The sequence below is a fragment of the Furipterus horrens genome, unplaced genomic scaffold (genome assembly GCF_987537825.1).
Source record: "Furipterus horrens unplaced genomic scaffold, mFurHor1.1.pri manual_scaffold_2, whole genome shotgun sequence".
Classification (NCBI taxonomy): Eukaryota; Metazoa; Chordata; class Mammalia; order Chiroptera; family Furipteridae; genus Furipterus; species Furipterus horrens.
Window position 1 is genome coordinate 95,393,454 of NW_028327172.1, and position 13,606 is coordinate 95,407,059.

The following is a 13,606-nucleotide window of genomic DNA, read 5'->3' on the forward strand; positions in this document are numbered from 1 at the left end:
TCACTGATATGTTCTATGGGATAGTCAAAAGCCACGTGAGTGATTCTTTGTTTTGCAGAACCATCCTTTGCATGGTGGAGCTTATACAGTTCCTGGGCCCAACAGTGCCTCCCCCAAATTATGACAATTAAAAGCACTCCCAGTTTTCCAGAATGCCCTGAGAGTGAAAGAATGGTACAGTCCCTGTTGAGAACCACTGCAGAGAAAGGAGATTACAGACATCCCACAGTAACCCTAAAGGTCCTGAAACAAGAATGCTGTATAAAGATCCTTCACTGGAAAGATATATACCATTGTGCAGCACAAGTGATTCTCATTGGATTTCACTAAGCCACCAGGTTCTACCTACTGGTATTGTCCTTTCAGACACCATCCATACAGTTCAGAAGATCTAGAACAGTATCTCGAACTGTCTGTGCTCCTGAGGTTGGCTGGATAAATCCCATCATTCCTCATATCCATTATCAACAAAGTTCAAGACTTAACAGCATCGCCCTGCCTCTTACCACTATTCTCAGCTTGTTATTCCTAACCTGACCCAATTTTCTCCCTTTTCCCACCTTCCCAAACTCTTCCACTCTATTCTCTAGAATAAAGATGTGTCAGTAAACTCTTCTTTATAGTCTCAACTTCTTTCAATGTTCCCTCATTTTCCTGCCCTAATTGAAGCCTGGCAGTCTTCTAAAAACAGTACAGTACTCCCTATAGCCTTTTCAAGCAGAAGCTGTTGATTTTCCCATGTCTTACATACTAACTTAACAGATGGGTTAAGTGTTAATTCCCCTTGCTTCCAATGGCTTGTCTTTTCATTGTTGTTCTTTCAAAAATCATAACCCTTCACAGGTTCATACCATCAGTCTCTCTCCCCAAAGCTGTCATATATACTCTCTTGGTCACAGTCACAGAGCTCAGTCTTTTCATCTTTTCAACTACTAATGCATTCCTGGCATCATTCTTAGTGACAATATCTACATACAATATCTACATATAATCATTCTTAGTGACAATACCATGACCTTCTCACCCACACTAATCTTCTCTCTACCTCAGCCACCACTTCTGTGGTTATACTCTAGATCTTGCTTTCACTAATTGTGCCACCTCTGAAATCTAAATTCAAGCATCTCACTCTTTAATCAGCCAGACCCCAACCTAGTTTCACCTATTCCCATACTCACGCCAACAGATCTATTTCACAGAGTTTTCTGTTCAAATGAGACCTACCACTTCCCCACCGTTCATCAGCTCCCTGTCTTTTTTCCCTGCTTAGCCAGTTTAGCTCCTATGTTCTATCATGAATGATCTACCTCAGATACTCTGAATCTCTTCAATACTTTCTTCCTTCTTCATACTTGCTGGGCAAACCCTAGAAAAACACTTATGTACCTAACATTGTGCTTGAACTCAGTTCAGTGCTTACATTCAGCTGCCCAAGTGAGCTAACTGTTTCACTTTAATTGACCACAAATACCCAACAGCTAAATTCACCAATATTTCTGCATTCCTCTGGTAAATTAGCTTTCTCACACATACCTTTGCTTCTCTTAAAGTACCCCTCACTCTGAGGTGATGCTTCCTTACTTTTAAAAAAGAAAAAGTATGCTCTACTTAGTCACCAACCCCTCCAAAAAACTGATCCAGGAGACACAGAAAGTAGTTTTTAGGAGCAAAGTCTTTCAGTAGAAGAAGAAATAGGATATTTTATCCTTTTTAATGATTTCATTCCAACTATTATACTTGTTCTAACAACTTATTTATAATAGCTATTTTAACCATTTTTATCTACTAATTCTGGGTTATATCTATGTCTCTTTTTGTTGATTAATTTTTCCCTTAGTTATCCACTATATTTTCCAGTTTCTTTGCATGCCTGCTAATTTTTTTTTGTTGGGTTCCAAACATTTTTGGGCTTTATTTTGGGACATAGTTAAATTACCGTATCTTTCACACTATAAGACGCACCTGACCGTAAGATGCACCTGACCATAAGATGCACCTAGGTTTAGAGGAAAACAAAACAAAAAAATTCTGAACCAAATGGTGTACTAAAATATTTAATAAAATATAACAATATTTCAACCATGTAAAGTGAAGAGCAGTCAACAGTGGTATTAAGAACCATCATCACTGTCATTGACAAATGAGGAGACTTCAAGGTTCAAGTACTCTTCTAGTTTTCTGGGAATCCCAAAAACTCATTATCGCTAGTGTCAGAATTTATGACGCTCAGTTGCTCACAATCACCGATACCACTTTCTGCGCTATCTTCATACTGACCAGATCCCTGAGATTCAGCAGTAAAGTGGGACATTTAAGCATCCCCAGGGGTTTTGCATGGGCCCACCGCTTCCTCTTCTAACAGCTGTTGCCACCGCTGACATGTCAGGTAATACACATCATGGTCTGTGATGCAATATTTGCTCCATAAGATGCACAGACACTGCTCCCCCACTTTTTGGGGGGAAAAAGTGTGTCCTATGGAGTGAAAAATACAATACTTGAAATTAATTTGATCCTTTTGAGGCCAGAGGTTTATCTTTGTTAGGGGCGTGCAGAACAGTCTTCATTGTAGAGCTACCTTGGCTTCATTATTGAGGATATAACCCTTTTCAGGACTCTTATATGATGCCACTTGAATTAGGAGGGCAGGGCTTTCCAAATCATACACCTCTAGTGCAAACTGCACTAACGCACTACATTCCTGCATATTCCCACTGAATATGGAATGAGTAACCAGCACTTCAAACTGAGCAAGTCCATCCCTTGGTATATCTTCCCCCCTCCCATTTTTCTTTTCTCAGTAAGGGGCCTGATCATCTATCCAGCTGCTCAAGGTAAAAATCAGGGGTTAATCCTTATTCTTTCTGTCCATCTAGTACATACACATCACTTAGCAAGTTCCTTTGCTTCAACCTTCAAATTATACATCAAATCCATCCATTCCTCTTCATCTCTACCCTAAGTAAAGCCACTATCAACTCTCCCTCTTGCCCAATATGAATCATTTTCCACATGGTAGGGGGAATCATTTTTAAAATATATAATTCAGATCAAGTTACCCTCTTGCCTGAAACACTCTAATGGCTCACTTCATTTTAAAACAATCAACTCCATGTAGTAGCCTCAGATATGGACCCCCTGGCTTCTGCTGGGTCCTCATCTCATACTACTCAATCCTTTTTTCATTTTGCTCTAATCATACTGGCTTTCTGTTTCTACTGCAGGTCCTCTGCATCTCGAGGTCTCTGCCAGGAATGTTCTTCATCCAGGTCTTCACAGGGCTGGCTCATGCCCGTGATTCAAATTTCAGGTGCAATGTTCCTTGACCATCTATGCAAAAAAAACCCCAAAAACTATATGCTCCTTCCATTTGAAATTCTGTATTATCTTGTTCCACTGCCACATACGAGTTGCATTATATTTTTTACTCTTATTCATTTGCTGTTTGGCTTTTGTCTGTGTTTTCCCATTGGAATTGGGTCACTCAAACAAATATTGAACACTTACTATGTGCCAGGCACAATTTCAGGTGCTGAAAACACACTGGTGAAAAAAACAAACAAAATCCCTGCCCTCACAGAGCCCCAGTTCTAGAACGTAAGATCCATGAAAAAAGGAACCCTGTTTATTCACTACCATATACACAGGGCCTTTAAGAATCCTTGGCTCATAGCAAATGTGCAACAAATACTTGCTATAAGAAAAGAATGAAAATGGATTTGTTTTTCTTTCCTCAGTCTTTGTACAACATACATCACCTCATATATCCCCGCTTAGCTTTTAGAATAATGATCAAATTCTTCATTTAGACTTCAAAACAGCCATATTTATATTTTGTTTTCTCTTCAGACTTTATGGGTAAAGCATGAATCTGCAACCATCACTACAAAATTCTGGCTCTAATTTCAGATTCTCATAACACTGAAAGCATTCTGTGACTACTGCACCCATTTATATTTATTAAATCCTTTAGAAGAACTAGAGTCTTCCTAGACTAGATGTAAATCATTTATTCAAGCACCCAGATTACTTTACTTCTGTGTATATTGTTTATATAGTATGCAAGAGAAGCCATTAACTGATTCAAGATTTAATGATTAAATAATTATAATTATGAACACATTAAATACATTTGAAAAAACAAATATACTGATAACACAATATACTCATTATAACAGGAAACTATCATAGTTCTACTTCATTTTGCACTTAAAAAAACCTGAGTGAATGGGAGTACGCACCCAGTTTTGGAAGCTGGATGAGGTCTTAGGTCTAATAACACCCAGTTTGATGCCTTTCCCAATTAATGATTACCTAAATTTAAAGACATGATTTTTTACAACTATAGTATACAACTCTCCAAGGATAGAGAACACATCTAATGTATCAGAAAATCCCAAATACAAAGGATTACATGAATACAAGTATTTTTTTAATGTTTATTTTTTTCCAAGATTTTATTATTATCAATGTATAGTTGTCTCTTTTGCACCCCAACTGGGGACCTGGTCTGGAACCCAGGCATATGCCATGACTGGGAATTGAACTGGCAACCCTTTGGTTTGCAGGCCTGAGCTCAATCCAATGAGCCACATCAGCCAGGGCACAAATAGCTCTTGAGCATGGACAAAAAGGCCATTCTAAACATTCTATTAGTTATTTAGTAATAACGTAATTCATCAGTACAGCATTATTTACATACACTGCCTTATACTGAAGTTCATTATTAAGGGTAACTGACTCGTCTCAGGCTACAAAAAGTCAAAAGTACATTTTCTTAGAGGATATATAACTGATACCTGTGATCCCAAAATTATTAAAAAATGAATCCCCAAATAATTCATCCCAATATATAAAAACACTAGAAGCTATAAGTAATTCACAGGACATTTAAACTTCAGGTTATATTTGCTCTTGAATTCATCATAAAGCCACATCCTATTTTTTTAGCCAGTACTTGCTCTACTGAAGGAAATTAAACCAAAATGATTTTCTTTAATAATCTGTTGCAAAATTCAGCAAACTATGTCACCATGCATATCTGAAGCTGAACCAAACTTAATAAAGATAACTTTCATAACAACAAATAATAGAGAAAGGACTTTTATCTTTTAAAGAACTGATTGTATCTCCATTCATCAAAGCTACAACTCCAGACAATGGGTCATATTAGGTTTACTGACTATAACAACTTTTTGTTTTTCATTTACCTACGACAGTGGGACTCGTGGGTGAAATCCACTTCTTTTATCTCAAGGTGCAAAGCTGGATATCATGTTTAAAATACTGTTAGTAGCTCAAAATCATCCCTATAATCACAGACCTTACGTTAATAAACTTGATCAAGAAAGATCTGCCACAATTTATAAATGCGCTGAAGACAACACAGCTTCTCTCTAGCAAGTTGCTTAAAATATTTGAATCATTTGATTTCCTATTGATTCCTCTATGAATTTATTCTTACAAAAAAGTTACTGTAATATATTAATGTCACACTTTAGGACTTAAAAAGTTTAAGACATATTCTATCTAGTCCTGTCCCTGTATTTCATACTTTCATACCACTTTTTCACTTGAGACTCACAATTCATTTTATTCCCAAATTAAAATAGAAAATTCTTATTTCCTTGTGGGTTGACTTCTTTTAAGAAGTAAAATCAGCCCTGGACAGGTGGTTCACTTGTTGGTTGGAGCATCATCCTGTATGCCAAAAAGGTTGCAGGTTCAATTCCTGGTCAGGGCACACACCTAGACTGTGAGTTCAATCTCAGGTTGGAGCACCTAAAGGAGGCAACCAATGGATATTTCTCTCTCTTTCTTTCTCTTTCTCTCTCTTAAACCAAAGCATAACCTTGGGTGAGAATTTAAAAAAAAACAAAAAACAATTTTTCTTAAGTAAAATTACAAACTATGACCATCATTCCACAGCATTACTGCTCGTTTTAAAATGCTTACCATCTGCAATTACTGTTTTAACCAATTACCAATAAGTTGGCCCCTTAACTTCTCAGGAAAACTGAGTCATATAGTCAGAATCTATACCTTCATGTATATAAACAGAACTGCCATTACGTCGGTACATACATACACATATATATCTTCCATCTGTTTCTTTGCCATTACTACTACTACATACCATGAATGTAGTAGAATGAAAAAGATAAAACTGAAACCAAATCCGTTTTAAAGTAGGAGTGGTTGTTTTAATATTTAATCGTAGCCACAAATTCATGAACTTGTAAGTACAGGTTATTATTCCTTGTTTACAAAATGTAAGCTACTCTATAGTTATATGGTACTTTTAATTAAGTCCTATCGATTAACCAAGAAAAGGTAGTTCAGCACAAATTCCAGTACAGATCACACAATGCACCCACAAACACCGCTAGATACATAAGCCCATTAGTTTTCATTATTGTTGTTTTATAAGAACATGAAGTCTTAGTACAAATAGTACTGAACTAAAATTTGAAATAACAAATAGTACACTGAATCAAGAGCTAATATTGGACTTCCGGCCAAGACCGAGGCGAAGACATACACCCTGCGTCTCCCTCCACAACTAAGAAAGAATACAACTACCTCAAAACTAGAAACAACCAGAAGTTCCAGAAAATCAAACTGCATGGAAGTCCAGCAAACAAAGATATGAAGTAAAAATACTCATCCAGACAGGGAGGAGGGGTGGAGCCAGGGCAGAGAGGACGCGGTGTGGTGGTGGCATCAGCAGCAGCAGCGGCAAGCTGGCGGAAAGCGCAGTCACACATTTTAAAAAGTCAAGAGGCACAACTGGGGAGCATTCCCAGCTCCTGACCAGACCACGCAGCTCATGGTCCCAGGACCGGGGGAAATCAAGCCTGATTGCTTCCAACTGTGCAGACCAGTGGGACTTGGGGTGGAGGCAGAAACTACCGGTCTCAGCCAGTCTGGGAATGACGGCCAAGGCAGCAGCTAGAGAGGCACCAGTCCCACATGGAAGTGGGAGAAGTGCCTGGAAAAGGGGCAAGTGCTGGGCAGGAGGCACTGTTTCCTCTCAGACTCCTCCCCCACATACAGTCCCAACGTGGTGAAACAGGTCGCCCTATACTCACCAAACCCTAAGGCTCCGCCCCTTGCAACACAACAGGAGCGACAGCTCTACCTGGAACACAGAGGGAAACAAACACAGGAGCCTGTCAGAATGAGGAGACAGAGAAGTATGGCCCCAAAAAGGGAACAGATCAAGGTTCCAGTGGGAGAACTAAGCCACGAGGAGATAGCCAACCTCACAGATAAGGAGATAGACAACCTAAAAGATGCAGAATTCAAAACACTGGTGATAAAGATTCTCACGGACTTGACAGTATGGCAGATGCATAAGGGAAGAAGTGAAAGCTATGCTAAGTGAAATGAAGGAAAATCCTCACAAAACCAATGGTGAAGGGAAGGAAACCAGGGTTCAGATCAATGATTTGGAAAATAAGGAAGAAAAAAATAGTCAATTTGTGCAGAATGAGGAAGCAAGAATTGAACAAAATGAGGAAAACTTCCCAAATTTTGCAAGAGATGGACATACAAGCCCAGGAAGCACGGAGGGTCCCGGGCGAGCAAGACCTAGAGGGGACCACACCAGGACACATCATGATTGAGATGCCAAAGGTGAAAGATAAAGATAAAGTCCTGGGGGCAGCAAGAGAAAGGGGAGTTGCCTACAGGACTATCAGCTGATTTCTCAGAGGACACTTTGCAGGCAGGCAGGGAGTGGCAAACAGTATTCAATGTGATGAAAGGCAACCTGCAACCAGGATTACTCTATCCAGCAAAGCTATCATTGGGAATGGAAGGGCAGATGAAGTGCTTCCCAGACAAGGTGAAGCTAAAATAGTTCATCATCACCAAGCCATTATTGTATGAAATGTGAAAGGGACTTAAGAAAAAGAAGATCAAAATTATGAACACTAAAATGACAGCAAACTCACAATTACCAACAACTCAATCTAAAAAATAAACACAAAATCCAACTAAGCAAACCAGAATAGGAACAGAATCAGAGGTACAGGGATCATTTGGAGGGTTGTCAGCTGGGAGGGGGGAGGGGGAGAAATGGGGAAATGGTGCAGGGATTAAGACACATATTCACTTGGTACAAAATAGACAGGGGGGAGTTAATATAGGAAAGGGTGAAGCCAAAGAACTTATATGCACGATCCATGGACATGAACTAAGGGGGGGTGGGATTGCTGGAGGGAAGGGGGATACTGGGCGTAGGGGCGCAAAGGGGAAAAAAATTGGAACTACTGTAACAACATAATCAATAAAATATACTTTTAAAAAATATTAACACTTCAGGCACTCGGGTAGTAATTTTCAAGAGGTTCGTTTTGTCATAGAGTCCTAAGTCTCTTCCTGTGCCTTTAATTTTTAAATTTTGTTCTCCTATTAAGGTATATGTAATAACTGCCATCTGATAAAACCAAAATAACTCCATTAAAAAATTCTAAGATAGATCTTTAAGCTTTCTACAACACCCCCTATTACCAATACTTTGAGAAATTGATGACAAGTGTGAACTTTCTCACTAGAAAAATATATCACAGAATTTTATATGCATATCATGACAATCCATTGTCTTCCAGAATCATTTCATGTAACCCTAAAAACCCCAACTGAGAAACTTTTATTCAAAAATATATTGGGCAGGGTAAAGTGAAACTAGATTTCACCATTACTTCTCCATTATCTGTGATTTTATCTGGATTTTAAAAATCTTCCATTTACAAAATTTTACAGGAAAGACTCATTTCTTTCAAAAGTAAGAAATCAAACATTTAAACTTATCATTTAAAGTTAAACTTATTTTTATTAAAAACAAACTGTCATTTTGAAAACCATTTTTTCTCATATCAGACATATATATTTCCAATTTATGACCAATGGAAAAAAAATACCTGTCTGCTTTATAAGTGGTCCTTAACTTGGGTTTAATAGGATTGGATACTGGGCCAGTAAAGAAGGATACAGTTTTAACAATAGAGAAAATGTCGGTGTATGAGACTATTCTGTGTGGTTTGAACCCTATCAAAACTCGGTGTTAGATTGTGATGGCTAGACTCTGAAGTCTCAAAGGTGGCTGTGTAGGGAAATATCAGTGTCATACCATCATTAAGATCTTATTTATATCACATATCCTACCCAATCCAGCCCAAGTATGGACAAGAAAGGTTAATTCTCTGTCTCTTATAATAAATGGAGCCACACAGCCTATCCATCCCAGTGGGAGAAGTTAAAGTCCCATAGGAACCAAGTAACTCCAATTTGTTAAATGTCACTTTAAAACCAGCATTTTCAGAATATCATTCCTAAAGTAAGAAGTAGCCATAAAAGAGAATTTATCCAAAAAAGAATTCTAATTTAACATAAAGCTCCAATTTTAATTTTAATTTTAAAAAGTCAATAGTACTGGTACCTTAGAAAAGCTACCTTTTCAATTAAAGGTAAAACTGGCACTAAACTTAACACTTCCAACTTGAAAGTTAAGACCTGAAAGTTAAGATCACAATCCTTAAAAAAAAACTTTTTAATGCCATAATGGTGCAACATCTGCCTCCTCCCCAAATGCTTAAAATTCTGTCCTTTTTACCCCTAATGGGACTTATCTCATACTTATAGCTGACAGTCTATTGATTTCCTATAATTTGAAAATTAGTTCTGTAACTCATTAAATCAAAATCTTCAAGAGTTACTTTTTGATTTAGCAAGTTACAATGCATTACATTATATCAATTCAGACATATAATCCCTGATTTCTATGACCTCAACCAAGTCCCTCAATTTATTATAATCTGAAGTTATTTTTCAATCTTACAACAATAAAAAAATTACTAACTAGCCCTGGCTGGTGTGGCTCAGTAAATTGAGCCCTGGCTTGCGAACCAAAGGGTCACTGGTTTGATTCCAGTCAGGGCATATGCCATTTGGGAGCCAGGTCCCTAGTCAGAGGCATGCGAGAGGCAACCACACATTGATGTTTCTCTCCCCACCTCTTACCCTCTATAAATAAATAAGTAAAATTCTAAAGTTGACAAAAAATTTATTTGAGGGGTTGGGAGGGACTTCTTAGTTTCTTAAAAATTAAGAGGCATGCCAAATTATGTAAGTGTTCAGATTATATTATAAAAATTGGTTAAATGGAAGTATAAGTGTTATTTTCCCAGGGTTAAGATGCAGAATTTCTGTGAAGTCTACCATAGAAACAAAATACGGTAATAACCAGTACCAGGTATAGCTCACTTGACAGTTTTACAGATATTTTGATCATGAAACCCTTTAACGAGGTAATGCACACAACACTGCATGTACATCTAAATCTGCCCCATCTTTCATTATCAACAAAGTATTTTACTTTTTCTAAACTAGACAACTCAATTCAGGTTATGGGGCACTCCAGCCTAAAAGACACCATAACTAATGTCAATCAAAGGCAAGTTTATTTCAATCCTCAGAAGTATATCATGCTTTGGCGAATTATTTAAAAGTCTTTGTTTTTCTAGGGTTAACTTAGCATACATTTTCACAATTAACATGCTACTTCCGATATTGTGATGTATACAGTCACTACTACCTGCATGAACCACAGGACTGTAAAGCAGATGTTCACATTCTTCTATCAAGTTCAGCATCTATTCCTGAGGTCTGCACTTCATTGATTATAGTTTTGGTTGGTTGTGAATTGAAAACAAATTCTAAACAGATGACAGAAAAAGTGGTGTAAAGGAAAACAAAAAACCCTTATGTCCCTCAAAAACAGGGACACCAATGTGTTATGAACTTAGGATATCCACTGCACTATAAAATGGCAAAATTATTTCAGTGAACAAAAATTACCTGTAAAATATAACAAGCATATTGATACGTCAGTTGAGCTCAACTCTAATATCAGGCTGTAGATCTTGGGACTGTCCAAGACTTAACTAAAGCATCACTTAAAGTGAATTGTAGTGCTTTCTGCTTTTATCAAGGCTCTTCTGGTCCTTGGCTACAAAACAAGAACTACAAATTAATTTCCAGAGCAGTGTAACACTAAGACCCCAAATTTAAAGTATTATCTGCAAAACTTATAAACAGAAAACAAAAATAAAACCAAAAGACAAGATTCTGCATCACAAGTACTTTAATTTTTATAAACAAATCACTTATTTAAAAATAAACAAACGGCACCATTCTACCCTAAAGTTGATACAAGTGAAATAAATTAAGAGGTTCTGTCTCACGTGCTTAAAGTCAGTACTACAATCTCCTCTACTACATATTTTAGCTTATCTGTGGTTTTGAGACAGTAGTCTCAAAAGTAACATTCAACTGTCACAAACTATTTTAAAAGGTAAACAACCCAAACAGTTTAAACAGCTTTATTTTCAAAATCCACATTACAGAGCATAATTTCTACATTTAAAATTCTTACAGTACAATTTTTCACCACAAATTTGTAGGACAGAAATCCAGCGATTCCTCAATTTCCTTGAACTGTCAATACACTGCACTGCACCTGTTTAAATGGCTGTACCTGAAAACCAAGGCATTCAATTCCTTAGGATTAGAAGTCATCAATCAAGTTATACTGTCAAGGATCTGGGGGAAATGAGAGGAAGATTCTATTATCCTTATGTCTGAATCCAACTTCCACGACAAGATAAAGCCACAGCTATGATAAAATGTCTATTAGGTGTAAACATTTAAATACCGAAGCCTACCCAAATTAGACACCTCAATGTTAAGGTTTCTTTAGTTAAGAAAGAACCTTCTTTCAAAATTTAATCTATAACATCTACCTGACGAGGGTGTGTTCTCCGCCCGTGTTTAAAAACTAGAAAGCAAGCTAACTTAAATTTTATTCAAAAACAAAACAAAAAAACAGCCTCACAATGCAGTTACAGGTTTTAGAAGAACCACGTACTCCAAAATAAATAAATAAAAACTGCAGCACATCTTCAGGGACCCAAAAAAACTGAGCGACAATAGCTTATTACCCTCCGACTAACTAGAACTGGGGAGGAATATATACAGAAAATAAGTCGCATCTGCTATGAGAGTCAAGTTGTCCGGGCAAACACGCAGCTCTCTCACACTTCGTTGTAGGTAAGGGGATAAAGCCTCAGAGACCCGTCATCAACACTGGAGACCGCGGGAGGCTCCACGTGGGCCCATGGAGCCCCACAAGATTTCCAGGGCCGGGGGAATGAAACGCCCCACGGTGTACAGAACCTGAGCTCCCGGGCTACGGTGGCGCGCGAAGACCGAGGTGGCCCTAGAGCGCCACCCAGCGGCCCGCGAAGCGGACAGCAGACGGGTCCTAACCGGCATCCGGCACGCCGCACCCCTAGAGCCACCAAGCCCTTTCCCCTCTCCGGTTGCACAAGGCCCAACCCGAGAACAGAGGCCACAAAATGGCTGCCGGCAGCTTCGTCACGTGACCCCTTTGTGCCTTTCAGGCTCCCGAACTCCGTGGGACCCGGGTACAAGTGGCCAGGGTCGGCGGGTGGCCTCAGAGAAGGCCACGCCAGGCCGCGGCGGCCGGGACTCTAGGCTGGGGAGGCGGGGTAAAGGCCCGGCCGGGGACTTAAGAGTCGGCGGCGGAGAGAAGATGGCGGCCATTTTGTGTGGGTTTGGTGCTCCGCCGCCGCCGGCAGCAGAGGAAGCAGGGCCTGGCAGTGGGTCGGACAGGGGAGTTAACACGTACCGACTCCTCTTCCTTTTCCATTCCGGTGGGCATCTGCGGCACGGCCCGGTTTATCGAAGCGTATTCGTGCAGGTCGGGCAGATCCTCACAGCGGAAAACCGGCAGCGGCTTCGAGGCGTCTAGCGCCCGCGCCCGAAACGACAGTTTACTCATCTCAGGCGCAGCAGATACCTCTCCGCTCTGGGGAAACGGCCCCGGCCAGCGGGATCATGGAGAACCAGGGGTTCGGTCCCCACTCGCCTACCGCTGCCGGGGACTTGAGGGGCGGAGCGCAAGCCCGCCGTCCGGGCCCTCACAGCAGCCGGGAGGGTGGGAGGCTGTGCCGCTCCGCTCTTTCGCTCGCTCTCTTCAATACGCCATGGCCAACATGGCGGACATTAAAACTCCACTGTGCGCTCTTCAGCCAACCCCAGCCATTCCCCACACTGCATCGCGCAGCGGCGCGGGCACGCGGGGGGGGGGGGAGGCGCGGGCTCGAGCGGGCGCCGGCTCGGAGCGCGCCTCCCGTCTACCTTGGCGCCCGTTGGCCGCGTGGGCCGCGCCTGGCTGCCGGTGGCCGACTCCCCCTGGGTCTGGGGGCTGCAGGGCTGGCTGGTTGTACTGGGCATGAACGCCCAAGTCCCCACACCCCGCGCCTCCGCTCTCTCTCCGCACACGCTACCTATTCCCGTTTATTCCCTCTCAGTGCTGCTAGCTGACAGGCGAAGGTGCTGGGCAGCTATCCACCCGCATTGCTTTCCAAAGGGCCGCGGCGGGAGAACCGCGAGTCAGCACCGCTACCGGAGGTCGCTGCTCTTGGGCATCTGTGCCCCCGCCCGGCAGGCGCGAGGGGCGGGTTCGACCCGGGACCACCACCGTGGGCGACGGGGCAGGAGCAGCGCCCCCGGGAAC

At 40.8% G+C, this 13,606-nt stretch overlaps 1 protein-coding gene across 4 annotated transcripts in view; it reads right to left on the reverse strand.

Moving 5' to 3' along the window:
• Positions 1-13,606, reverse strand: part of EPC1 (enhancer of polycomb 1) — a 108,264-nt gene that overhangs the window by 70,772 nt on the left and 23,886 nt on the right. For 2 of the 4 annotated variants that reach the window (XM_090266165.1, XM_090266163.1), the window contains exon 1: positions 12,716-13,129. The exons of 1 other annotated variant lie outside the window; for it this stretch is intronic. In XM_090266165.1, coding sequence (XP_090122291.1) covers positions 12,716-12,868 — 153 coding nt within the window. In that variant the 5' untranslated portion in view covers positions 12,869-13,129. Of the gene's footprint in view, positions 1-12,715; positions 13,130-13,606 lie in introns of those variants that run through there. One more of the 4 variants, XM_090266164.1, reaches the window with a different exon arrangement.